This window comes from Myotis myotis, unplaced genomic scaffold (genome assembly GCF_014108235.1).
Source record: "Myotis myotis isolate mMyoMyo1 unplaced genomic scaffold, mMyoMyo1.p scaffold_m19_p_3, whole genome shotgun sequence".
NCBI classification, from domain to species: domain Eukaryota; kingdom Metazoa; phylum Chordata; class Mammalia; order Chiroptera; family Vespertilionidae; genus Myotis; species Myotis myotis.
This window is the reverse complement of record NW_023416335.1, coordinates 211,380,583-211,407,086: the sequence shown is the minus strand read 5'-3', so window position 1 is coordinate 211,407,086 and position 26,504 is coordinate 211,380,583. Positions and strand designations below refer to the sequence as shown.

General features: G+C 64.5%; 1 protein-coding gene across 3 annotated transcripts in view; it reads right to left on the bottom strand.

Moving 5' to 3' along the window:
- The window catches only part of PARVB (parvin beta), an 85,504-nt gene that overhangs the window by 24,227 nt on the left and 34,773 nt on the right, over nucleotides 1–26,504 (bottom strand). For 2 of the 3 annotated variants that reach the window (XM_036298799.1, XM_036298797.1), the window contains exons 2-5: nucleotides 10,462–10,551; nucleotides 7,763–7,833; nucleotides 2,010–2,112; nucleotides 643–783 (exon numbers count right to left, since the gene is read on the bottom strand). In XM_036298799.1, coding sequence (XP_036154692.1) covers nucleotides 643–783; nucleotides 2,010–2,112; nucleotides 7,763–7,833; nucleotides 10,462–10,507 — 361 coding nt within the window. In that variant the 5' untranslated portion in view covers nucleotides 10,508–10,551. Of the gene's footprint in view, nucleotides 1–642; nucleotides 784–2,009; nucleotides 2,113–7,762; nucleotides 7,834–10,461; nucleotides 10,552–22,533; nucleotides 22,583–26,504 lie in introns of those variants that run through there. The other variant, XM_036298798.1, reaches the window with a different exon arrangement.

Here is a 26,504-nt window from a genome sequence, read left to right as displayed (position 1 = left end):
CGTGCAGTGTGCAGCTCCTCAGATAACGGCTGTGGGGACAGAGGCCATTGCTGCTTTATGGGAAAGATGTGCTCGTTTATCAGCCGGTGTGCAGCTGCCCGTATGGGACTTCGCTGCAAAGAACTGTTTTGTCTAATGGCTTACGGTCGCTGGCTCCTAAGACTCATTTTTCTACGCCCACCACGTCTCATGGCTTCTCTGTCTGCCACCCAGCGTCCCAAGAAGGTCCAGCCCTGGGCAGAGGGCAGAGGGGCTCGGCCTCCACAGTCGGTGTGGTGGGCAGGGTTCGAGAAGGAGCCTGCCCGGACACTCGGTGCGGCGTTGGCAGGATTCAGAAGATACAGACTGAGAACAGCTGTGCTCCTGCTGCTCTGGCACCATCCTTCCTCTGCGGTCCCCCGATGTCCCCACCAGAAACACCCCACTCTAGTCTGAAGTTAGGGGGAGGGGCACAGAGAATGGGGGTGCGACCGAGTCCCTTATGCCTGAGCTCCTGGGCATGCGGACGCTGGCTTCCTCCTCTCCTGGCCCCCTGGCCCGAGCAGGAGTGTGAACGGGTGTGTTCATTGCAAGGCGAGACTCCATGAGCAAGGGCAATGCCTCCCCGCCCCCTGCGGACGCCCCGCCCCCTGCAGCGCTCACCGTCCACCGTCCAGGGCAGCGCCCAGCCGTGGGGCCGCAGCAGCTCCTGCACGGCCTCCAGCACCGTCTGCAGCTTCTGCTTCTGCCCGATCTCCGACTGCGTCACCTCGGCCACGTTCAGCTTGCAGCCCGCCAGCGTCTCTACAGCGAGGACAGAGCAGAGGGCAGTCAGACAAGAGCCGCAGGGCCGGCCGCCTGCTCAGTGGCTCACGAGGAGGCCCCCTCCCCACGGGGTCCGGGTCCGAGGTGGAGCCGGTCACCTGCAACAGTGGGGGCTTGGGGGATGGGGGGACGGGGGGGCCACAGAACCCCAGACCCCCAGTCACTCAGGCTCCTTAGATCACTGGGATGGGATGGGGGCGGGGGTGCGAGGGGAAAGCCGTGGCCGTCCCCCTTGGGGACAGTCAGCACATAAGATGGACAAATGGTTCAAGGCGCAGTGGGCAGGCGAGGAGCCACCTGCAGGCACCGACGGGAGCTGCGGAGGCTGGGCCAGGACTTCCAGGTGGGAAGAGGACTTTGGTGCGGAGATAAAGGGCCTGACAGGCCGCCGCTGCTCCCTGCACCCGCGGTCCCAGTCTTGTTCCTCCCCCTGGACCCCACAGTCAGGACCCTGCGACCATCCCGTCTCCCAGGGGAGCAGGGGGCGGTCCGAGGAGCCGACAAGACCTGTCACCTCTGCTCGAGGCAGCTTCGGGACTGCGGCCCCGCCCGCCGCGGCCTGGCGCCCTCCCTTCCCGCCCGAGGACCCACACCTGCAGGAGCCCTGGTTTCCCTCCTGCTGTTTATCTAAGCGAGCCACGCCCTCAGAAAGGCTGTCCCCACGGCTTTCTATCTTGCAGTGTCCCCGGCAAAGTTCTGTTTGAGGCCTTTTCACTGGAGGTGCCTGGGGCGCCCACATTCTCTCCCGTGACCTCCTTCCCCCAATTAGAAGAACACGAAGCCCTGGTGTCCCTGAGGTACCGCAATCATAGATGCCAGCGGGCTCAGCTCATTCACTCACTCCCCACCCACACATGGCGACTGAGCACCTACTGTGCGCCAGGCCTACTGTGTGCCAGGCGAGGTCCCAGGGCCCACGTGTCTCTGCTCCCCTTGGCTGTGTGCACCCAGCAGCATGGCAGCTGCGGACGGTTCTGGAAGCTGTGGGGGACCCGCTACAGCCCGAGGCTGGGAGAACACACACGTGACCTGAAGCCCAGGCCCCTGGACGCCACCTGGGAGCTGAGGCCCCAAGTCCACTCTCAGGACGTGTGACCAATGTCGCCTCATAGAGAACCGAGTGGGCCAGCCTGGGTGGCCCTGTGCTGGGGCCCTTTGTGGGGAGTGGGGGGAGGGGCTGGGGGAGCCGCCCTCCGGGAACTCACCCAAGAGCTTCTGCAGCACCTGCCCGTCAAACAGGTCCTCCTCCAGCTGCTTCACGATGATCCTGTCCTCCACCAGCACGTCGTTGATCCAGTCGATGAGAACCTGGGGGGGCGGGAGTGAGGCCAGCTCAGCAGCGCCCCCAGACCACACTCGGTGGCGCCCCCCACCCCCATCACACTCGGTGGTGCCCCCCCCACCCCCATCACACTCGGTGGTGCCCCCCCACCCCCATCACACTCGGTGGTGCCCCCCCCACCCCCATCACACTCGGTGGCGCCCCCCACCCCCCGACCACGCTCAGTAGTGCCCCCCCACCCCCATCACACTCGGTGGCGCCCCCCCACCCCCCGACCACACTCAGTAGTGCCCCCAGGGACCACGCTCAGCAGCACCCCCGGACCAGGGCAATGGTCAGAGCTGCTGCAGGAGACATGAGCTGCCAGACATCGTACATCAAGATGCCCTCGGCACAGGGGCCTGGGGGTGGGGCGGGAGGGGCCGACCCACCCGGGCTGCCAGGGTTCCCGAGGGAATTCACGAGAACCCCCTAGACTGGGCCTCCTCCTGGCGGGGCCTCGGGGAGGTGGGGACTCTCAGCCACAGGGAAGGACGGCGCCAGCTGGGGGTCGAGCGAGCCGCTGTTAGCAGCACTGCCCGCGTGGCCCAGGCAGTCCAGGGGGGCCCTAGATGTCTGTCCCCTCCCCTCCCGTCAGATACGCCCCAGAACAGTCCTGAACACCCGGAGCCTAACCCCAAAGCTACAGAGAAGAGGGGGCCCCAACGGGTCCCCAAGCTCTGAGCTCCTACTCTTTCTAGCAGCTTTACGGACACAGTCACACCCCACACAGGCCTGCTTGTAGAGTGTGCGAGCCGGCGTTGCTAGTGCACCCACAAAGCCATACCACCGTCGCCATGACCACCTGAAGGGCATCCTCGCCACCCCAAAAAGAAACCCCGTACCTATCCATAGTCACTCCCCATCCCCCCGTCCCCCAGTTTCCTCCCACCACTAAGCTATCTTCCCTGCGTACAGATTCGCCTGTTCTGGGCGTTTCATCTGAATGGAGTCATATGACACATGATCTTCTATGTCTGGGTTCTTTCATGTAGCGTGATGTGTCTTTTTGTTTGTCTTTGTGTTGTTTTTATTGATTTCAGAGAGGAAGGGAGAGGGAGAGAGAGAAACATCAATGATGAGAGAGAATCATTGATCAGCTGCCTCCTGCACGCCCCACACTGGGGATCAAGCCCACAACCCGGGCCTGTGCCCTGACTGGGCATCGAGGGTGACCTTCCTGTTCATAGATCGACACTCAACCCCTGAGCCACGCCAGCTGGGCCTGAGGGGTGCTGTCATCCTGTCATAGGTGGGTCTGTACTTCCTGCGGGTGGACCGCATCCCAGGGATAAACATACGCGTCTGACTGAGTGGCCATCAGAGGGCGGTCCCCCTTTGCGGCCATGTGGATCCGCGCTGTGAACACGGGGGCGCCTGCGCATTCCTCCAGGCAGCCTGCCTCTTACGCTCTCTCTCAACAACGTTCCCCAGGGGCTTATGGTGGTTTATTACGAACAAAGGCAGCGTCGACCGTGGGGCTGTCTGCGAGAGCGAGGGCTCCGCCCAGCACGAAGCTGCGTGGCCAGTGCTGCTGACGTCACTTGTCCACACGATGGAGTGGATCAGATGGACACCTGGACAGGCTCCCTCAGAAACAGACAGGCACCCCATGTTTTCTGCGCAAGGGAAGCAATAAAACTACCTAATCGGTGCCCAGAACCTCCTGGGAATGGAAGATGATTGCCGCTCTGAGACGAACGCAAGGGCATGGATGCGGAAGAGACTTTGAAACACGCAGAACTGGCCACAAAGCACCCTCCTGTGAGGTGCATCCCATTTCCCCACTGACTCAAATCATGAACTCAGACACCCCGTCCGCGAGGAACAGAAGTCAAGTCACTGGAAGGCAGTTTGCAGGAAGGCAGGGTGAGCAGCCCGGGCATTCGGTTCTGTGAAGGTCCTGCTGAGGTCAGCAGGTCCCCGCTCGGCCCCCTCCTCTCACCCCTGGAGGGTCAGGCAGCGTGGGCGTGGGGATGGAGCCAGGAGGGCCCCTTGTCTCTGACCACCCTTCCGGTTTCCTTGGGGGGGGGGCCTCCTGGTCGCCCCTTCTCCTCCTGATCTTTAAAGACCGTGTTCCTGAGGTCTCGCCCTGGGCGACTCCTCTTCTCACTGTCCACTCCCCTCCGAGGCCAGCTCAGGGCTCCCACCACTTCCAACGCTGGCCTCGCCCTGGAACCCCCACCCCCGCCCTGCACCGCCTTCCGCTGGGCGTTCCAGGAGCTCCTCTCACTGAACTCATCACCCCCAACCCTGCTCCTTCTCCGAGAGGAAACAGACACCGTCCACGAGTCTCAGGGCCTGGACTCCACCCGAACCTCACTGCTGCCCACTTCTGAGCTGGGTCCACGTTCACCACCTCCTCCCCCACCACCCTTGTCGAAACCACCTCCCTGGGCCAATGCCACAGCCCTCGCAGAGCACCCTCTCGCCGGCTTCTTCCAGTCCCCACTCTCCTCTGCCCCGGGGCCTTGGCACGTGCTATTCCTCCACCCTGAACACATCCCCCTCCCTCACTGCCTGGCCAGCTCCCACTCATCCGTCAGGTCGCAAGCTTCTGTTTCATCCCCTGACCGCCCACCCCTCCCAGGCCACCGCCCCACTCCATGGCTCCCAGCACAGCCCAGTGCCTTTTCCCCTGACCCTGCTCGCACAGGCCATGCCAGCACATGTTTATAACGATCTCCCCTATGGGACTGTAAGTTCTCTGAGGGCAGGGACTATGGCTGTCTTGTTTGTGGCTCTGTGCCTGCACCCAGTGCTCACAGCTTGGCACTGGAGCTCCACACTCAGACACTGAGTTAATTAATTAACTAACTTACTGAGCACCTAATATGTGCCAGGACCTGGGAATAGAAAAGCCGGGGGCGGGGGGGGGGGGGGGGGAGGGCCTGTGTCCTTGGGTTCCTGATGTTCTAATCAGACTTTAAAGACACACACAGGCTTTCAGGCGGGGACGGGCACGAGGGAGGGAGGGAGGGAGGCAGGTGCAGCGCAGAAGCTGGACACACACCTCAGCCGGCGACCAGGTCAGCTGGACTGTGGGACAGACCCAGGACGGTGCCCGAACCACGGAACCCCTGGGAGGGTCTGGGGCACGCAGACCTCGGGCCCCAGCGCAGTCCTACCGGGAGACGCGGGCAGATGCCGCTTCGGCCGAGAGGAGGCTAAAGCTCCCGAAATCCCGTCTGGATCTCAGACCCAGTTAAAGCCCAAACACCAACCACAGCCAGACCAGGAGGAAACCCAGCTCCGCCCAGCAGGCCGGTCGCCCAGCTCTGGGGAGCGAGCGCAAGGCCCCGCGGGTCTGCCTGCCGCCCCGTGCAGGGGCCGTCTCCCCCGGACACCGCCCGGGCCTCCCGGGTCATCCGTCCTCATCCTCCGCTTCACGGGCCTTTTCGTTTTGGGGGCGCCGTCATTTGCGAGCCTCGAACCTGCAGGTGCGTGGCTAGGACGTGTTTTAACGACGCCCTGGGCGCCCTGCCCTGGGCACGCGTGTTTGACGAGCTTGCTTAAACCAGAACAAAAATCACTTTCCCTTTAGTCCCTTCCGAATGCTCACAGACCCTGCAGCCCGTCTCCCCCCAGCGATGACAGTTCTGTTTCAATCGCGGCCAAACTGCTCGCGGCTGCCGGATCCTCGGAGGGTGCGGTCCGGCCCGGGCGGCGCCAGACGCCTCCCCAGCGCCTCCCACGGCGCTGACAGCGCCGGCATCTGCCCCGAGGGGCGCTTCCACGCAGCTGCCTTTCTTCCCGGGGACAGAGGAAGAAAAGCTTAACAGCCAGGGAGAGGCTTGTCCCATCACCTGGGAATGAGATGGGAAACCATCTGCCCGCGTCTCCAGAGCTACCCCCGTCGCTGGCTCTGTTCTCCGGGACCCCTGACCAGCACGGTGCCCCGCCCCCTCCCTGCCTGACCCGCCCCTCACGGCCTGGCGCTGGACGGCTCCCTCTCCTCACCGACCCTCAGTTTGTTCAGAACACCCGGTGCTCGGGGGGAAAACCTTCATAAAATAAACGAGGAGGCACACTGTTGGGTGGGTCCTCACACTGACATTTTCCATGTTTTTAAAGGCCGCGCCTGCGTGTCGGCCCTCGGGAAAACACGCCTGTGCGCCACGGCGGGCCCACAGCAGCAGGTGGGGGAGGAACTTTGTAAAAAGCACTTCAGCTAGAGCTCTTCTGTCCGTGGCACGTGGGCCATACACACGGCCCAGCCACGGGAGTCGGCTGCGGCTACTGAGCAAAGCGCTGTCCGCGGCTGCCGGCTCGGGGGCTGGCGCTGCTGCCCGGGCGAGGCCGCGATCAGGCTGAGCCGCCCCTCGTCCACCACCTTCCGAAGCGCTCCCTGGTCCAGGTCAGCAGTCACAGCTGCATCCATGCGTGCCATGCCACACGCCACAGCCACATGCCACAGCCACATGCCACACGCCACATGCCACACCACATCCCACAGCCACACACCACACCACACACCACACACCACAGCTACACGCCACAGCCACATGCCACAGCCACACGCCACAGCCACATGCCACACGCCACACCACACGCCACAGCCACACACCACAGCCACACGCCACACCACACGCCACAGCCACGGCCACACACCACAGCCACACGCCACACGCCACACGCCACAGCCACACGCCACATGCCACACCACATACCACAGCCACACGCCACACCACACGCCACACGCCACAGCCACATGCCACACCACACACCACAGCCACACGCCACACACCACACACCACAGCCACACGCCACACCACACACCACAGCCACACGCCACATGTCACACGCCACAGCCACACGCCACACACCACAGCCACACGCCACACGCCACACCATACACCACAGCCACACGCCACACGCCACAAACAACGCCCGCGGCTAAGCTGCGGCTTGGAACCAGGCTGTGGGGAGAAAGCCTCCGTCCTCGCCTCCCTGACTCTCAGGGGCCATCTCCCTGTCTAGCTGGTGTCTGCACCTCCAGACGCTATGAAACTGGCCGTCCGCCCAGATCGGGGGGGGGGTGGGGGGGGTCGCATCTGACGCTGCTGAGGGGAGCAGCCAACGGTCCACACTCCCGCTCCCAGCGCTGCCTCTGAGCCCTCCACGCCGAGGGTGGACGGGGGTGGGGGGGGGGCAGGGGGGCGGCACCTCCCTCCAGCCGCTCCTCTGCCCGGCGCAGAGTGTAAGCCAGCGTTTCAAAGGCCCCGTGAGACCTGGATGGTTGCTCAGTGGTTAGAGCATCGGCCTGACGACTGAAGGGTCGTGCGTTCAATTCCAGTCAAGGGCACGTCCCTCAGTTGCAGGCTCGATCCCCAGCCCCAGTGGGGGCACATGTGGGAGGCAACCAATCGATGTGTCTCTCTCACGTCGATGGTTTTCTCTCTGCCTCTCCCCCTCCCTCCCACCCTAAGAATCAATGGAAAAATATCCTCGGGTGAGGATTAACCCAAAAAAATGTTCTTAAAAGAAAGGCACCAATGAAGGGGGCACCGGGGGGTGTCCACGCTGTGACCTTGACCCTGACCCCTTCCTCCATTCAGCCTCCTAACCTCACAGCCTCAAAGAGCCACATCAAGGCCCCTCTCCCCAGCCCACAGGTTTGCCCCTTTCCCTCCTTACCTTGACCAGCTCCTTGAACTTGGGGTCCTCCTTGGAGGTGGGGTCGATCATGGTGCGCTCCTCATTCTCCTCTGCCAGGGACACAGGGGCAGGGTCAGGGGCAGGGGCAGGGGCAGCTGACTTCCCGGCGCAGGCTGGGGAGACGGCTGAGCGTAGAGAGCCCCGTGCTCTCAGTGAGCACGCGCCACACTGTCGCACAGCAGGTGCCAGCCGGGCCAGTGGCCGACCGCAGGCACTGCCTCCCGGAAGGTGGGGAGTCCTCCAGCCTCGCCTCCCCCACACCGTCCCGCGGCCTCGCCCCTCACTGCCTCCCTTTCAGGAGAGGCCCTGGCGAGGCAGCCACAGGCCTGCACGGATCCGTGGGAAAAGCCGCTCTAGCAAGTGGCCCATGCCCTGGGCAGGCTCACCACGACGCAGGACAGCACGGAGCAAAAGGCATCAGAAAGAAAAAGCAAGAAGAGAAGGAAAGGAGGGTGCTTCGTGCAAAACGTGCTCATCCTTCTTCTGTTTATTTCCCCACCGTTTGCTTTTCCCTCCGTGTCCCGGCCTCGCTCCATGGACAACAGGCACCACACGCGGGCCCTGCGATGTCCCCGCTCAGGCCCGCGCCGCCTCCCACGCTCCTGGGATGAAGGCCAGCGCCCTCCGCGGGCCGGGGGCCCTCACCGCCTCCTTCCCCAGCCTGCCCGCCTCCCTCGCTCCTCAGCAAGCCTCACGGCCTCGGCCACAGGGCCTGGCACCTGCTCCTCCCTGTCTCCGCCCTCCCCGCCCCCATGCCTCCAGCCCTCAGAGCTCAGCTCTGGCGCTGCCTGAGCTCACGGGCCTGGAGCCTTGCGAAGGGAACTGGAGAACAGAGCAGCTAGTTCAGTGGTTCTCAACCTTCTGGCCCTTTAAATACAGTTCCTCATGTTGTGACCCAACCATAACATTATTTTTGTTGCTACTTCATAACTGTAATGTTGCTACTGTGATGAATCGTCATGTAAATATCTGATATGCAGGATGGTCTTAGGCGACCCCTGTGAAAGGGTCATTCGACCGCCAAAGGGGTCGCGACCCACAGGTTGAGAACCGCTGATAGGTAGAGAGACGGCGAGAGGCCCGGCCAGCGTGGCTCAGGGGTTGAGAGTCGACCTGTGAACCAGGAGGTCACGGTTCGATTCCTGGTCAGGGCACAGGCCCGGGTTGCGGGATCGATCCCCAGTGGGGGGCGTGCAGGAGGCAGCCGATCCATGATTCTCTCCTCATTGATGTTTCTCTCTCTCTCTCTCTCTCCCTCTCCCTCTCACTTCCTCTCTGAAATCAACAAAAATATATTTTAAAAAAGAAAGACGGTGAGACGAGGAGGGTCAGGGCCCAGGGACAGGCAGGCTCAAGGCATCATGGACAAGGCAACAGCCCGGCACACAGTTAAGGCGACTCTGTTTCCTGCCCCTCTGGTCCAGAGCAGGTATCATCCAGGAGTGACTGTCTCCCCTCCCCACCCCCCCCCCCCCCCCCAGGCAGCCATGTCTGGAGTCACTTCTGTTTGTCCCAACTGGAGGGTGAGGGGTTCCTACTGGCATCTGGTGGGTAGAGGCCAGGGATGCCGCCCCTCACCACACGGGCCCAGGGCGACCCCGCGCCCAGGGCTTATCCAGTGCCGGGCGACGTGGTGCCACGGCGGACAGGCTGACCCCACGCCCCTCGGACAGTCACCCAGGAGCACCCGCCCCGACAGCAGCCGGCCAGACCCGAGACCCTCAGCAGCATGACCGCGAGGAGCCACGCTCTGCCGGGAGGAGGGAGGAGGGAGGAGGGAGGAGGGGGGAGCCGCGGACCCGCGGGCCCAGGGAGCTCGGCCAGCACTTGGCCTGGGGCGGCCGCCAACGTGCGCTGGCCTTTCCCGGAGCCCTCGCTGGCCGCCCTGTTGCGGAAACCACAGCGGAGGCGTCCGCCGGGACTTCCCTTTGAACCAGGCTTTGGAAGCAGACGGAATGTTCCGCCACTGCCTTCCGACTGCGCGGGTCCCACGGCACGCTTTAGGGCCGTGGTTCTCACCCTTCTGGCCCTTTAAATACAGTTCCTCATGTTGTGACCCAACCATAACATTATTTTCGTTGTTACTTCGTACCTGTCATGCTGCTACTGTTATGAATCGTCATGTAAATACCTGATATGCAGGATGGTCTTAGGCGACCCCTGTGAAAGGGTCGTTTGACCGCCAAAGGGGTCGCAACCCACAGGTTGGGAACCGCTGCTTTAGGGGAACGTGTGCGGCCCGTCCCCTCATCGGTGCCAACCGGGACGTGGCCCGAGGAGGCGGGTACGCCTGGCAGGTGCCACCAGCAGGCCCGGGCGGGGGCAGCCCGGCCGGCAGAGATGAGGGGTTGGGGGGGGTTACTCGTGTGTCTGATTTTCGGAGGCTTCTCACCGTGGCAACTGTCCTCCCACGGCAGTCAGTCGTCTCCTACCTGTTGGCTCCCCAGACCTACACCCCAATAAGACTCGCACCCGTAACCAGAGAGCAGCGACTTGTTTCTCCTCACGCGACCTCGTGCTCAGAACCAGCCTCCCACGGGCGCCCGGGGCGATGTCTGAACAAGAGGCCGCGAGCACCAGACGTCCTGCCCCCCAGGGCCGGGCACACGCCACGGGGCTCGGCCGGCACTCGGCCAGCCGGGGTCGGCGCACAGCGGGGGTCGGCGAGCCCACGGTACCTAGCAGGGTGTCCTCGGGGTGCAGGTCCGCCAAGGCCGGCGACATCGGCGAGTTGATGGCGTTCTTGCCCTCCTCCTGCAGGTCGGTCACTGCGGGCAGAGGAAGGAGAAGCCGTCAGTGAACATGGAGCACGTGGCTGCCCGAGCTGGCAGGGGAACAAAGCGAAAGCAGCTCCTGCTCTCAGGCACGTAACAAACATTCCTAAGTGGCTTGTCGCCCAGAAAAAGTCTAGGAAAAATGATCCGAAGCAAGAATATCCTCTGCAGCTCTTCCCCTGCCAAATACTCCCCCAGCCGGGCCCGCTGGGCCACTGCCCCTGCTCCGTGGAATCCATGACTAAGTCACGGAAGCTTCTGGAGGCTCCCCGATCAGCCCGAGGCCGCTGACGGACAAGCGTGTCACAGCCTCGGGGCCGAGGTGTGCAGGCCCCTCCCGGCACGCGCACGGGGGACCGGGGGAGCGAGCACAGAATCTAAAGCGAGGCCACGGTCGAGGCCACGTTCGTGGGGACAGACCCTGACAGTGGGATGACAGGTGCTGCCCGGGGTCGGCCTCGACCTCCTGTCCAGAGAGCACAGGTTGTGCGTATTGGGGTGCAGAGTCCGCAGGATCTGGGGTGGAGGAGGTGAGGGGTAAAGCATGGATCCCACGGCGGCAAAAAGGATCCCTCGCTCCCGCACTGGAGAGACGCCAGGGAGCGCAGCCGCACTATCGGCCTCGCCTTCACACCCTGTCCTTCGCACCGTGTCCTTCACACCGTGTCCTCCACCAGCCGTGCCTGTGACTCCCAGACCCAGCGCTGGCCGGTTCCAGCTCAGCCCGAGATCAGATGCACTGGTGCGGGGTGGGCCCTGGGGGGAACGGCCACAACACCGCCCTCTCCATCAGGTGGCCAGTGCCAGGGGCCAGGCCCCCTCTCTGACGAACATGCTTGGAGGTAAAGCCTACTTCCTCCTTCTATACAGTCGCCTCCACCCTTTCGCACCTCCCCGCGGGGCACCTGGAGTGACAGGTGAGAGAGGCCGGGGCAGGCCCTGCTGATCCCCCGGCCGGTGGCGCCAGCCGGCAAGTCCCACTCACCTCCAGGAGGCCGTTCCTCAAACGCCAGGGCCTGGGAGGGTGGGGGAGACGGGAGCAGCAGGACCAAGCCCGGGCCATGCACAGAGCTCGCAGGACTCGGCCGCAGACCCAGCTTGGGGGACCTCACACCCTCCGCCCCTCACAAGGACGATGGCGTGGGACACTGGTTTCTAACCTCAGCGAAGCCCTGACGCAAGATGGTTGAAATCACACACCCACGTGCACAGCAGCACGAGCCACAGGGGCCAAAAGGGGGACGAGCCGGAGTGTCCACTGATGGCGGAGGGATGGCACGTGGTCCGGCCGCGCCGTGGACATTACTCACCCCCAACAGGAAGGCGGTGCGGCACTGAGACAGCACGGAGGAACCTGAGATATTAACGAGCCACACGAGCCAGACACAGAGGAAAACCCTGGCTGAGGCCACACCTGTGAGCCCTGGCGCAGGCACATCCAGAGAGAAAGTGGGCGGCGGGTGCAGGGCCCGGGGCTGGGTGGGGGCTGTGCCACGGCCCAGAGTGTCCGTCTGGGAGGGTGCGAAGTCCTCGAGGTGATGGCTGTGCCGTGTGAATGGACCACCTGCCACTGAACTGTTCTCGTAAACGTGGTCAAAGATGGTAAATTTCATGTTACACATTCACCGCCATTGACGAGAAAACAGAGACCCTCTCCCACATGCGGCCTGGGAGCCGGCCCCGCCGACGGCTGCGCCTCGACCCCACGGGACCCACCCAAGAGCCAGCCCCTCGTCCCCGGACCCTTCGCTCAGCTCTGCGCCAGGAGCAGCCGGGGTTCGCGCTTCGCCGCCGCTGAGAGCGCGTGGCTGGCGAGACCCTCGCCTCCCGCCCGAGTCCCCGGAGACCCCACGGCTCCTCGGCCGCTTCGGAACAGACCGCACCCAGCGCTGCCCTCCCACGCCAGGAACTACACAGCTTCGCCAGGACAGTGTTCAAAGGAGACGGGAGGAGGAAAGGATTTTTCACAAAGTCCTCGTGGATCCAAGGTGCGTGCGTGACCCGGGGAGGTGGTGCAGGCAGAGGACCCGGCGCCAGGTCCCATGTCCGGGGCGATGTCGCCACTGAAGGGGATAGAGAAGCCAGGGGGTCCTTCTGGGTGACGGCCAGAGAAGAACAAAAGACCCTGGTTTCACGGGAGCGGAGGGTCGAGCAGGGGGCTCCGGGCACAGGGGGGCTCCAGGCACAGGCGGGTTCCGGGCACAGGGGTACTCAGGGCGCAGTGGAGCTCCGGGTGCGGGTGGGCTCCGGGTGCAGGGGTACTCAGGGCGCAGTGGGGCTCCGGGTGCAGGGGTACTCAGGGCGCAGTGGGGCTCCGGGCGCAGGGGTACTCAGGGCGCAGCGGGGCTCCGGGTGCAGGGGTACTCAGGGCGCAGTGGGGCTCCGGGTGCAGGTGAGGCGTCAGTGGGAGCCCATCACTCCCTCAGAAGGTCTTCCCCTTGCGGGACGGGGCGGGAAGGGGCGGGGGGGGGGGGGAGAACGTGCTTCCCGGCTGAGAGCGGGGGCGGGTTCTAAGGCAGGGAAAGTGGGTCACAGGAAACAGCTCTGCACACGGCCCTTGAACATCAAAGGTGACACTAAGCAGGGCGAGGACTCCACGGCCGCAATCAGGGAGAAACGCTCCCGGCCCCACCCAGGCTCCGGTCCAACAGCCCGTCCAAGGGGCTCGTTAAGCATCAAGCCCTGAGGTTAACCAGGACCCCGAGCCAGGAAGGGGGTCCCGGCAGACACAGGGCCGGCCGCCAGCTCTCTGAGCCAGGGCCTGTGGCCACAGGGCCCCAGATTCAAACCCCACTTTTCACCTGCTGGGGTGTGGCTGGGAGCAAGTCCGCTCACCTTGCCAAGGCCCAGTTCCCCGTCTGTAACGTGGCGAGGGCAGCAGTGCCCACCTCCGGGGGGCGCTGAGGACTGTGAGGCTGAGGGCATTCAGCCCCGCCTCGCGGCGAGGGTACACAGGCTCCGGAAGGGGTGCAAACCAGGGAATGGGGTACACAGGCTCCGGAAAGGGGTGCAAAACAGGAAATGGGGTACACAGGCTCCGGAAGGGGTGCAAACCAGGGAATGAGCGATGAAGAGGAAGGTGAGGTCCTCATCCCAGGGAGAACCACGGAAGGCTCCCTGGAGGAGGCAGCCATGAAAGATGCCAAGAATGCAGAGAACGGACGTGGACTCTGCAAAGCATCTGGATGGCCTGTCAGAGCCGGACTCCGGGCGCCGAACGCCAGGCCGCGTTGACGCTGAGCCACAGGCGGGCTGCTGCCCCCCCACCCCACCCCACCCCCGGCCCGGCTGCTCCAAGGGGCCCTCGGAGAGGAGCTTCCAGCCCAAACCTGATTATCGTCCTCTGAGGTCAGTCCAACGGCGGGAAGGAGGGGCCTCCTGAGCCCGGCTTTTCCCCAAGGACCCCTCGCCGCCCGTCAAGTGGCTCTCCAGTCGCCCAGGAATGCTTGGGTTTTCACAGAACCGGTCCACTCGCCAGACGGGAAACACTTCAAAGCCATGAAACCCCAGCTGCCCTGAGTCACGGACAAGGCTCGGATGCCTGGTGGGTGCGCAGCGGGCGTGGGCGTTCAGACGGACTGGGCTGCGAGCCGAGCCGGGGACCAATTGCAAGCATCTGCCATCGTTTTGCGATGAAGGCCTCGTCCACAGCCAAGGACGAGGAGGTCGGTGCCCACGCGTTCCTACCGCACGGAGCTCACCTCCCAGCGGTGACACATGGCTGCGCAGTGGGCACGGGGCTGGGAATGCCAGGAGGGTCAGAGAGGAGGGAGGGCGGGGCGGGAGAGGGCCAGGGAGAGCGTTCCGTAGGACAAGTGCCCGCTGGGAACGGCCACTCCTCCTTCGGGCCACGGTGGTTAGGGGTTTTCAAATAAAGCTGGAAGTTTGGGGTTTTGTGTAGAATCTCCTAATTTATAAATGTAAGCCAATAATTCAAATCCTGTGGTGGACCTACTAACATTTCCTGAGCACCTACCATGTGCCAGACACACTCCATACTGTTCGTTCATCTCATCTCCTAACCAGTCTCTGAGGGAGCGGCTGGGTCCGGGCTGGGCTGGCATCTGTTAGAGAGGAAGGCACCTCAGACACACCACCAGCGAGCCTTGGAGCCTGAACCTGGTTCGACCTGATCTTGCATTTCACTGGCCCCAGTTCAGCCTTAACCAACTTCAAGCCTCAGTTCACTGGCCACCTCCTCCAGGAAGCCCTCCTGGGTGCTCCACATCCACCCCAGATGCCTTTCTGCCCAGCTCAAGCCACACAGCCCAGTCACCTTCTCTTCCCTGGACCACCTGCCCACATCCGTGCTAACGGCTCCTGCACACAGTGGGTCTTTCCGTGCACTCCAGGAGCAGCTGGACGAAGGGCTGAGAACCTGGAGCCAGTCTGCGGCTTTCGGGTGGCGGCTCGGCCACGGACGAGCTGGGTGATGCCACAGGCACCCACCCGCTCTGTGCCTCAGTTTCCACTAAAAGAGATGCGCACACTGAAGACCTGCTGGCGTGCCGCAGCAGCCGGTACATGCTGGCCCTCGGCGTCTGCGGAGGGGACGAATACCTGTGTGTTTCCAGATCTCTCCCTCTCTCTCCATCACTCCACCCAAAGCCCGGGCAAGGCTGAAACCAGAGCACGGCTCCCGGCTGGGATTCCAGCCGCACAGAAAGGAAGAAAGAGGCTCCAGAACCCGAAAGCCTGGCCACCGGAAAGCGTCCCCGCAGAGCTGCCCAGCACCGGGCCAAGCACGAGGCCCCAGCTTTGAGTTTCTGTGTTTAATCTTTTCCTTTGTGTGGGTTTCACTCCGTTTATTTATACTTAGGTTCTTTCCAAAGGAAAGCTTTCAGCAGCTTCCTTTTCTTCTTCCTTCTGACGTTATTAGGAAAGCGGGCTGGCTCTAGAAGCACCGAGGCCTCGCTCCAGGGGCGCCGGGCAGGGAGGGGGGTCATGACACACCCGCAAAGATGGGGAGCAGGGAGCTGTGGGGGTTCCGAGGATGAAGAGGCCTCGAGGGGGAGCCTGGCGCGGGGGCCGGAGCTGTGACAGCGCCGCACTCTGACATTTTCCTAAGTGTGTCATTTCAACACAGCGGCGACCCTTCGTCACCCACGGGGCTGTCGCCACGCACGGCGTCCTGGTTTTCACGGGAACAAAAGCTCAGGGGGTGCAGAGGCCGGCGGGCCCAGGACCAAAGAGAAAACGCCAGCAGACGGCTGCCTCCCCAGCCGCCTCTGGAGGAGCTGGCAACGCAGGGCCCCGACCCGGCCTCCAGGACAGACCCCAGACCCCCTTCAGGTGACAGCGCCTCCTCAGGGGCCGGACAGGACGGCTCAGCGTGGGCAGCGACAGGGAGGCGAGCGCAGGGCGCACCTCCTCCGGCCCCGCCCGCCCTCCCGTCCAGGCGGTCCAGCAGGAGCCACGAAATCTCCGGGAACCAGGCTCCCGAGAGCTTTCCCTGGATCCCCCCTCCCGTGGGCGCTCAGGGGCCATTTCCTCGCGGAAGCTGTCATTCATCGGGGCGATTAAACTCGTCAGCCAAGAAGGTCTTCGAAACAGCGGCTCCTCTAAAAATCAATCACGCTGCTCTCCTCGGCCGAACGCACAGCTCGGGGCGTTTCCTCGAAGCCCGAAGAGACGAACGGGAAGGACGGCCCCAGACTCGGCGCCGGGGCTGCGGGGAGAGGCCCTGACCGGCTCAGACACGCGGAGCAGACCCGCCCCGACCCTCATTCCGCGGGCGCCGTGTCCCGCGTGTCCCGCTCGAAAAGGCCTGGGAGCGTGAGGTCGTGAGCTGCAGGGTCAGTCCCCACGGCCCTCAGCACCGCGGTGGACGGTGGCAGCGTCCCGTCCAGGGCGAGGCCGCAGGGCAAACGGCCCCCGGGAGCCGCCGTCCTCCCAGCCCAGACGCGGGCGTGGAGAGAAAGCGCCCTCGCCCTCCGTGTAGCAACGCGTGAGAGGAGGCAGCTCTCATCTCCGCGTGCCCGATCGGTCCCGCTGGTGCCGAGGCTCGTCCACGGTGCGCGGCCCGCAATCAGCCGCGTGGTCACCCGCTAACCCGCCGTGAGCGCTGATGAGACGCCGGGCATCAGAGCCCCAGGCCGGCTGCCCACACCCTGACTGACGGGGTTGGCTCTGCTGGGGCAGGAGGCCCATCTGGTTCCTCGAGATGCAATACGGGTCGAGGCTGGAGGAAACGGGAGCGCTGCCGTGAGGCGAACCGAAGGCCGACAGGCCCCTGGCCCTACAAGAGCTTGCACTGAGGATCCGCCCTGGTCCGGCAGAGCCACAGCCTGCGGGTCTGACGGGCCTCGGCCGCAGGCCAGCGGGGGAGGCCGAGGACTCGAGAGGGCGGCCCCTTCTGCAAGGAGGGGCTCACTTGCCGGACAGGCTGCCCCGTGTGCTGGGCGCACTCAGCACCTGTGGCCACGGGCCGAGAACGGGGCGCCCACCGTCCCGGGAAGGCGGGGCTGAAGACCGCGGGGCTGAAGCGCAGATGCAAAAGGCTGGAGCTCAGAAGCCGACACCAAACAGAGGAGCCTCGGCCTCCCCCTCCCCCTGCCCGGGGCGCGGGGGATGTGAGAGCCACAGAGAAGACCCTGCCTGAGGGAGAAGAATGGGGTGAAAGATGAGGTGGACCCCCCGGCACGCGGAAACCGGGACACGGAGGCGGCCTGCGCCGTGACGGGCGCTGGTCCTTCGGGACGAGCCCACATGCCCAGTCGTCAGGCAGAAAGCAAGTGGGTCAGCCCAGTCGCGTCCCCGCCCCGAGCGCAGCAGGGAGAGTCCTCGGGGCCGGAACAGCGGTCGGAGCCGAGGAAGGTGGGGCGGCTGCGCTCGCCTCCGCGGGTCCGGGCTCCGGTCCACCTTCCGTCCCTCCCCTCGCCCACCCACAGTGTCTCAGGGCTTCCTCTGCCCACAGCCTGCATGCGCCTCCGCCTCCCAGAGTCCACCCCCCTCCCCGGGGCACCCCCTCCCAACCCCCTCCACCCAGAGCTCAGGCCCCTCCGTGCCTTTGCTCAGACGCGCCCCCGCCGGGAGCACCATGTCCAGCGGCTGCTCGGCCTCGGGCGACACCCTGCCCTGCTCTCCCTCGGCCTGTTGGAGGCGTCGGTCTCTCCTCCAAACCCCAGCCCAGGGCCCACGTGCTGCCCGTGGAGAAGGCCTTGGGGCCCTTCACAGAACGGCCACGCCTTGGGCACGCGCTTTAACTCCTCCCACCTCTTCCTCCTCCCCGCTGTGGGGGGCAAACAAGCAGACCTGATCCAGGTTGTCATGACAACTAATTTACAAGATGGTGTGCGTGGAGAGGCACTCAGCCAAGCAGTACACGTGGGTCTCCCCTCCCCTCCTGCGTCATCGGCACCTGCGCCGGGTACCGGGAGGGCTCAGCGTGACGGCCATCAAGTTGGCCAGCGAACCACACGGGGCTGCAGGCCCGGCCGTGAGCTCACGGGCCCCCGACCTCCGGAGCTGTGACCCAGGGGCCGTGTGGGGTCTCGCTGGCGGGTTATAAACGCCCAGAAGCGGAGGTCGAGTCCCGTCACCCGAGCCCCAGAGGAGGGTCCATGCACCGAGGGGGCCCCACAAACGTGTGCTTGGCCGGGACGGACAGAACCGGCCGCTCCTGAAAGCCTGTTATCTGCCAGCGTCGAGGCGTGGATCGGCCACCGACAGACACCGGTCACCAGGTCAGCAACCCTAACGCACCCAGACACGGCCGCGCCCACGGCCCCGCACCCCGGGGGTCTCGTCGCGAAGACCCGAGTGCATTGCTCAGGCGTCACCAGGACCAGCTTCACAGGTCGCTGAGCCTTTAAACAGACGCCCGTTAGACTGAGTGACCACAGAGCTTCGTCTCCAGAGCCGCAGGACGGCAGCCGGGCAGCGCCAGCAACACAGCCTGGCCCGCACCAATGCCGAACCCGACAGGGTGCCTCCGGGGCCACAGCCCTGAGCCGGGCCCGCACCAGCCAGGGGCAGGTGGCCGGGAGGAGGACGCGCGCAGCCTGCGGGAGGCTCAGGCATGCTGTGCACGGGAGTCCGGGGAAATTAAATGCGGGTGCGGCCAGAGGCGCCGGCGGCCCAACAGCCCAGCAGGCCCTGTCAGGCATCGTTCCCACCTGGGCGGACGCGAGAGCCCCCAGGGCCCGCGAGGGCCGCCAACATTTTGTGTGGACTCTTCCAGGTCTCTGGGGCACACGTCCCATTACCCCCATCCTCTGATGGGCAGCTGGACCCATATCCCCAGAGCCAGCCTCCCCGACCCCCAAAGGGCCATCCTGTTTTGCCTCCCATTTTCTTGGCCCCCCTGGCACCCCTTAACTCAATGCCAGCAAGCACTCCACCCTGGCCCCTTCAGGCCAATCCTATGGCGAGTCCTTTGGCATGGGCGTCCTGATCCCTTGATTGGGGGATGGTGCCTTTGTCCTATTTCTATCTATCAATGGTGCTGGTGTTGAGTATGTGAAATCGATATCAGTTGCAGGCCATTAATCTGTCATTAATCAGTGATAAGTGACAAAGAGTCTAAAGGAAGCAGAGGGTGGGGGGCGGAGAGTGAGACCCAACGGAAACTCAGAATTATCCAGAAAGCGATGCCGAGGGCTCCCCTGGTGCCAAGCTGTGGGGTGTGGCCCACCGCGGCTGGAGGTGACCAATCGGATCACTCCCAGCAGGGGCAAGCCCCCGGGGCTAAGGCGCTGGGAGAACCTGCTCAGCAGAGGAAACAGCTCGCAGCGGCAGCAGCAGCGACGGAAAGAACAAACCCAGAGCAGCGCGGCCCCTGTGTGCGAGCTGATATTAATTAATCTGATCAGCCATGTCCCGCTGCACCAGGGAAGCCCAGAGTGTGCTCTGCCGAGAAAAGAAGAGAATTAAACCATTAAGTCATTGCAAAGAGCGACTGTGCGCGCACCTGCAGCAGAAACACTCCTTTGGGGAGAGCTCGGGGAGAAGCTCACAGAAAACGCCCGGACGGCGCCCTCTAGTGGCCCGTTCCCACCTGTACAAGCGAGACAGACAACCCGCGAGGGTTTCATCTAAACAGGAGATGGGCACCTTCAAAAGCAGGTGGCTTCGGGGCGACCCTGGTGCTGGTGGCCCCGTCCCCACCCGAGATTCTCAAGGGGCCCAGATGGCATTCCTGGGGCCCAGGCGCAGACAGCTCCACCCGACCTGAGCGGATGCAACACTCGAGGCAACGAAGGTGAAGGACCACTACGCACAGTCCCGGGGTTCCTGGCCGGGTGCCTCTCGGGGGAAGCCCCAGAGGAGCGGCTGGAGGCCAAGGACGTGGAGCGTCCCTCCTGCCACCCAGTCAGGTTCCCGTGGCCCGTGCTGGCCGTCCCCTCTGAGCGTGATCAGTGGGAGGCGTGTGTGTGCGTCTGTGTTGCTGGATTCCTGCCCTTGGGGCTCTCTGAGGACTCACACCAGGCCTGCCCACCTCCCCAGCTCCCCGCGGGGCGCCTGGCCCGGGGCCCTGGTGAGTTCATGGTAAGTACGTGACTGAACGGGTGAGTGAACGAATGCTTTGGGCCCTAACATTCCTTCCCGGCATCTGTCCTGGGAACCACAGGCGCTGTTTCCACTCCTTCTGTTAGGGTCCCCGTGGCAAGCTGCACAGTGGCGCCCCCCCCAGGATGTCCACGTCCTAGTCCATAGACTCTGTGACCTTACAAAGCGGAGGGACTTTGCCACGGGACTAAGTTAAGGACCGCGAGGTGCCCATCATCCAGGGGCCTTATAAGGTGGATGCAGGTGGGTCAGCGTGAGGAAAGGCCACGTGAGGGCGAAGCGGAGAGGGTGGAAGGTGCCACACTGCGGCTCTGAGTCTATTTTTAAAAAAAGAGCAGCAGGGGGTTGCCTCAGAGCGTGGGTGTGTGCACATGTGTGTGCGTGTGTGTGAATGTGTTTGTGTGCGTGTGTGTGTGCGTGTGTGCACATGTGCGTGTGTGTGTGTGTTCCAGGAAGATCTCGGCACCCATGTCCCAGGGGGAAAGGGCAGTGGTTGCCGGGGTCATCTCCTCCCCGCGCTCCCTCTCCTGCAGGTGGAGGGTCCTGAGGACGCCGTCCATGCAGGCAGCTCCTCCGAGCGCAGAGCTCCTCAGGGGACAATCCCGCCCTCGGGGGACGTGTGGCAGGGCCTGGAGACAGCGCTGTGTACACGGGGAGGCAGACGCTGCTGCTGGCATCTCGTGTAGAGGCCAAGACAGCCAACACGCTGCAGCGCCCAGGACGCCCAGCTCAGAGGGGGCCCTGCAGCGCCCAGGTCACCCCAGCTCAGAGGGGACCCTGCAGCGCCCAGGACGCCCAGCTCAGAGGGGGCCCTGCAGCACCCAGGTCAGCCCAGCTCAGAGGGGGCCCTGCAGCGCCCAGGTCAGCCCAGCTCAGAGAGGGCCCTGCAGCGCCCAGGTCAGCCCAGCTCAGAGGGGGCCCTGCAGCGCCCAGGTCAGCCCAGCTCAGAGGGGGCCCTGCAGCGCCCAGGTCAGCCCAGCTCAGAGGGGGGCCTGCAGTGCCCACGTCAGCCCAGCTCAGAGGGGACCCTGCAGCACCCAGGTCAGCCCAGCTCCGAGGGGGCCCCGGTGCATCCCGCTGCCCACACGGCCGCCACGAGCAAAGCGGACAGAGGTCCCCTGTGACCTGGGCTCCGGTCTGGGGGCCTCAGGCGGCAGCTGTCAGCTGCACAGGACGCGGCTCACACTTGGCTGGCCGGGCCTGCCTGCCTGGTCCAGCTGTCACCAGTGACCAGAGCGCTCACCTGCCGAGCCCAGGCTGCCTTGGAGGGAGGGCGCCGGTTGCCAGGACAACCAGAGGTGGGAGGCCAGGGCCTCGGACAGGTGGCCAAGCTTGCAGTCCCAGGAGGGAGGACCAGGGCAGGGGGATCCAGCCTGCGGGGAACAGGGGGACCCCGCTATGCCTGGCCTCGGTGAAGGAAGGGGATCCGGGGGAGGGCTCTGGCCGTCACTCACCGTCTTCCCCCTTCCCGGCTCCCCTTCCCCCCCCCCCCCCCCCCCCCCGCCCTCCAGCTGCTGGGCGAGGCCGGGATGTGTGCTGTCTCCTTCGGCTGCGCCTCTGGAAAGAGCCCGCGCCCACAAAAGCCCGCTCAGGGGAGGAGATGATCAAGGCAAAGGTCAGCCTGTGACCCCCGGGCCCTGTGGGCCTGGCACCGGCCCCCTCTCAACGTATGTTCTTTATGCCGCCGAGGGGGGGGTGGTGCAGGGGGTGCGGGGCTCTGGTTGGGAGCTTCCTCCGTGTCAGAGCCCTAAGGTTTCTCCAGGAGCCAGCATCTCCTTCGGTCCCCCAGCAGCTCCCGGGAGGCGGGAGGCCTTTCCCACTCGCTGTGTGACCTTGGGCTGGTTCCTTAGCCTCTCTGGGCTTCCGTTGCCTCAGTTACAAAACAAAGCTGTTATGAGGATTGCACGAGACCGCACGCTAAGAGACGGGGACAGTCCCTGGGGGCTAGCCGCTCAGAACACGTCACCTGAACACTGCCCCCATTCCACAGGCGGGAAAACTGAGCAGCAGCGACCGCCAAGGGCCCCAGCCGCGCCAGTCGCCGCGGACAGAGCTGGGCTCGCCAGGCCGCCCAGGCCAGGCCCCTGCCACCGCCCGCTCCCGACGCACAGAGAACGAAGCTCTCGTCGGTGTGACTGTGACGAGGGCCAGGGGCAGGCCCCGGCCGGCCGGTTAGAGGGAAGCGCGACCGCCCCGTCCCCTCAGCGGGATCCCCCAGGGAACCTTAGCTACATCTGGATCCTGAAAGTGTTGCAAACACCAGTCTCCCAGCCCCGAAACCCACGCGACCCCCCAGGTGACAGAACTTCCCTACACGCTTCGCTCCACAGCCACCCCATCAGCCTCAGACCCGCGTCCTGGGCACCAGCCAGGCCTCTCGTCTCGACACCCCCACAGGCAGAGATGGAGCGAGGTGGGCCCGGTGCAGCTTCCGCTGCAAACGCCAAGGAAGAAAGCGGGACTCACTGGTGACGAGGTGCGGCCGGGGAGCCGGGGAAAGCACAGACCAGGCGAGGCGGGACTCGGCGGGGACTGGGTGGGAGACGGGGCACACGGAGCTCGGATGTGGGCGCGGGCGGGGCCGCCACCGTGACTTGCAGCTCGAGGCAAAGGCTCTGAGGGGCCCTGAGGAAGCTCAGGACGGAGCCGGGGGCCTGGGCTGCAGCGATAGAAGCCTGGTGACCACAGATGCTATTTCCAGCCATCATCGCTGCCCAGGCTGCGGGCGAGCACGCGGCCCAGGAAACCGCCCGCAGCCGGCAGAGGCAGGCCGGCCGGGAGTGCCCGAGCCTGGGCAGCCCCTGCAGACACGGTGACTTGCTCGGTGACAAGGGAACCGTACACCTGGCCTCCCGTCCGTCTGATCCCCGCCTGGGCCAGCGACAGCCACAAGGCGGGCAGCCGGGAGGTCCCCGCAGGTCGGCTCCCCGTCCCCCCTGAGCAGACAAGACAGGCCCACGGCCGCCTCGCCCCCACCTGCATCCCCTGGTCCCCATCCTGTCAGGAGGACCAGCGCAAAAGAGGCACATTTGTCAGCCCGTTTCCATGACGACGGAAATCAAATACCAGAAACAAAGGCGAGGCAACAGCCAGCCAGACTGTGGGGGCGGCTGCCTGCCTCCCAAGCTCCCTTCCCGGGTGGAGGGACCCAGAGGTCCTGGAAAAGGGGGTGCTGGGGGGAAGTAGAACTCACCCCCCTTTGGCCACTGGACACACCACCTGGTTCCTACCATTCCCCAGGGGCGGCGTCTCGCTGTGGCCGGCGGTGTGTCAGGGGGGACAGTTCAGGACACAAGGACCGAGACCCTGAGAAGGGACGGCACTGGGAAGGCGCGGCCTGAACCCAGCACCCCCTCTCCCGGCTCCTGACTCCTGCTCCGGTCTCCTCCACCTTTTCTAAGATTTATTCCGGTCAGAGCACCGGCCCATGGACTGAAGGGTCCCAGGTTCCATTCTGGTCGAGGGCATGTACCTCGATTGCCGGTTTAATCCCTGGCCCTGGTCAGGGTGTGTGCAGGAGGCAACCAGTCAGTGTGTCTCTCTCACACTGACGTCTCTCTCTCTCTCCCCCCCCCCTCTCTCTCTCCCACTCCCTTCCACTCTCTCTAAAAGTCAATGGGAAAAAATATCCTCGGGTGAGGATTAACAACAACAAAAAAAGGTGTGTCTGAGTCTAGCTGGCTGACAATATTATATCAGCTCCAGGTGCACAATACAGCGACCCGGCACTCACACGCCTGGCCAGGTGGTCACCGCAGGAAAGCTACTGGTCACCTTCCCCGGTGACCTGTCCCCGTGAGTGACATCAGCCTCCGCCCCTCGGCCTGGCTCTGAGGCGCCGGGTGGACCCGCGATGTCCAGGTGTGGCGTCCCACCCGGCTGTGTCACAGCCACATCTCCCAGCCAAGTCCGCTGGGTGGACCCGCGATGTCCAGGTGTGGCGTCCCACCCGGCTGTGTCACAGCCACAACTACCAGCCAAGTCCGCTGGGTGGACCCGCGATGTCCAGGTGTGGCGTCCCACCCGGCTGTGTCACAGCCACATCTCCCAGCCAAGTCCGCTGGGTGGACCCGCGATGTCCAGGTGTGGCGTCCCACCCGGCTGTGTCACAGCCACATCTCCCAGCCAAGTCCCGCTGGGCGGATCCGCGATGTCCAGGTGTGGCGTCCCACCCGGCTGTGTCACAGCCACATCTACCAGCCAAGTCTGCTGGGCGGACCCGCGATGTCCAGGTGTGGCGTCCCACTGGCTGTGTCACAGCCACATCTACCAGCCAAGTCTGCTGGGCGGACCCGCGATGTCCAGGTGTGGCGTCCCACTGGCTGTGTCACAGCCACATCTCCCAGCCAAGTCCGCTGGGCGGACCCGCGATGTCCAGGTGTGGCGTCCCACTGGCTGTGTCACAGCCACATCTACCAGCCAAGTCCGCTGGGTGGACCCATGATGTCCAGGTGTGGCGTCCCACTGGCTGTGTCACAGCCACATCTCCCAGCCAAGTCCCGCTGGGTGGACCCGCGATGTCCAGGTGTGGCGTCCCACTGGCTGTGTCACAGCCACATCTCCCAGCCAAGTCCCGCTGGGCGGACCCGCGATGTCCAGGTGTGGCGTCCCACTGGCTGTGTCACAGCCACATCTCCCAGCCAAGTCCCGCTGGGCGGGCCCGCGATGTCCAGGTGTGGCGTCCCACTGGCTGTGTCACAGCCACATCTACCAGCCAAGTCCGCTGGGCGGGCCTGCGCTCAGCTCGGCTTCCTCACGCCCTCGCCGAAATGTGGAGATTTCTGGGTGGCCCCGAAGCTCCCCGCTCAGCCACCTGCTCACCCCTCCCCCCCCTCCGCCCCTCCGCCCATGTCTCTGCTTCTGGCTCAGACCAAGTTTCTCCGGCTCAAATGGTCAAAAGTTTGCTATTGAAAGCGGTTCTTCTGGCCACAGCTCCTGAGAAAGGTCCCGTGACCATCACCCACCAAACCCGCGTGCAGGCGGCCGGCGCCTCCCCCAACCCTCCCGGCCCGGAGCCAGCGGAGGAGGCTGGGCTGGGGCGGGACGGGCCCACTGCCGCCCTCCGCAGGCGGAGCGAGCACGCCGCCAGGAGAACGACAAGTGCTATTTAAAACCCGTGACAGCCGTCTCGGCATCTGTTTAATGACACGGCGCCGCGCCTGTCAAACACGGCGCTGAGCTTCTGTCGGGAGAGACAGGGAGAGGCAGACGCCGAGGACGGCACTCGGGACACACACTCCCACGCGCCCGGCGACAGGAGCGGCCGCTGTACCCGCGGGTGAAACGTCCCCGGCTGACAGCGAGAGGTGCTTATTTTCCAGGCGTACGTGTCAGAAATAAAGCCGGCTATTTGTTTTACGGTTGAACATTTGTGTAGCACGAGCCCTGCCCGGGTGGCTCCGTGGGTTGGAGAGGGATCCTATATACCGACAGGTGGCGGGTTCGAGTCCCGTCAGAGCACAGACCCGGGTGGCGGGTTCGAGTCCCGTCAGAGCACAGACCCGGGTGGCGGGTTCCGTGCCGGTCAGGGTGTGTGTGGAAGGCAACGGATCCATGTTCCTCTCTCCCTTCCTCTCTCTCAAACTCCACTGAGATTTTTCTAATTGTATAGAATGAACCTACTGAGTGGGATTCATCCACACGGCTTCTCGGGGTGCAAGCGGCGGGCCCTGAGCAAACACAGGCTTCTCCGCGTTTCTCAGAAGAAAAAGACCGATCCTCCCCCCTCTTCTTCTTTCAAAGCCAAGAACAGACTTGGACACGAACCAGGGACGAGCAGAATCAAGATAAAATGTGAGCTGCTGCGTGTTCTTCTCCGTCCCTCCCTCACCTGTGACAATAACAGCAACAGTAACAGCTACGGGTGTTAGGCACTCACCAAGCACAAGCTGGGATGAATCGTGTCCCCAATTTCATGTCCGCCCAGCCCCTGTGACCGTGGCCGTATTTGGCAATGGGGCCTTCAGAGATGTAACCAGGCTAAGATGAGGTCGCTGGCGATTCTCAGAGGGGAGTCTGGACACAGACACACAGGGCGAAGGCCAGGTGACCCGGAGGCAGAGGCTCGCGTGGCTGCGAGCCAAGGACACTGAGGGTCGCCGGGCCCAGCAGGAACCAGGGAGAGGCCAGGACAGGGCCCCAGGCCCAGCCCCCCGGGTGCCAAGGGCCGAGATGCGGCGTCCGGCCTGACTTCAGGCGCACTGCCACCTGCAGAGTGGCATCCCTGCCTCCCCCTGGTCTCCCCGAGACAGGTCTGCCGGCGCTGATGAACTCAGGTCACGGCCGCGAGGCCCCGCGGACGCCTCCCGGGACACAGCACGCAGCCTCCCCGGGCCCTGCTCGCGGCGAGATCCCGCACGCCCGCTCCCTCGTCTCCGGATTTTCTTCACACACAGATCAGTCAGCGTCCGCTGTGATGGCTCATAACACCGCCCTGG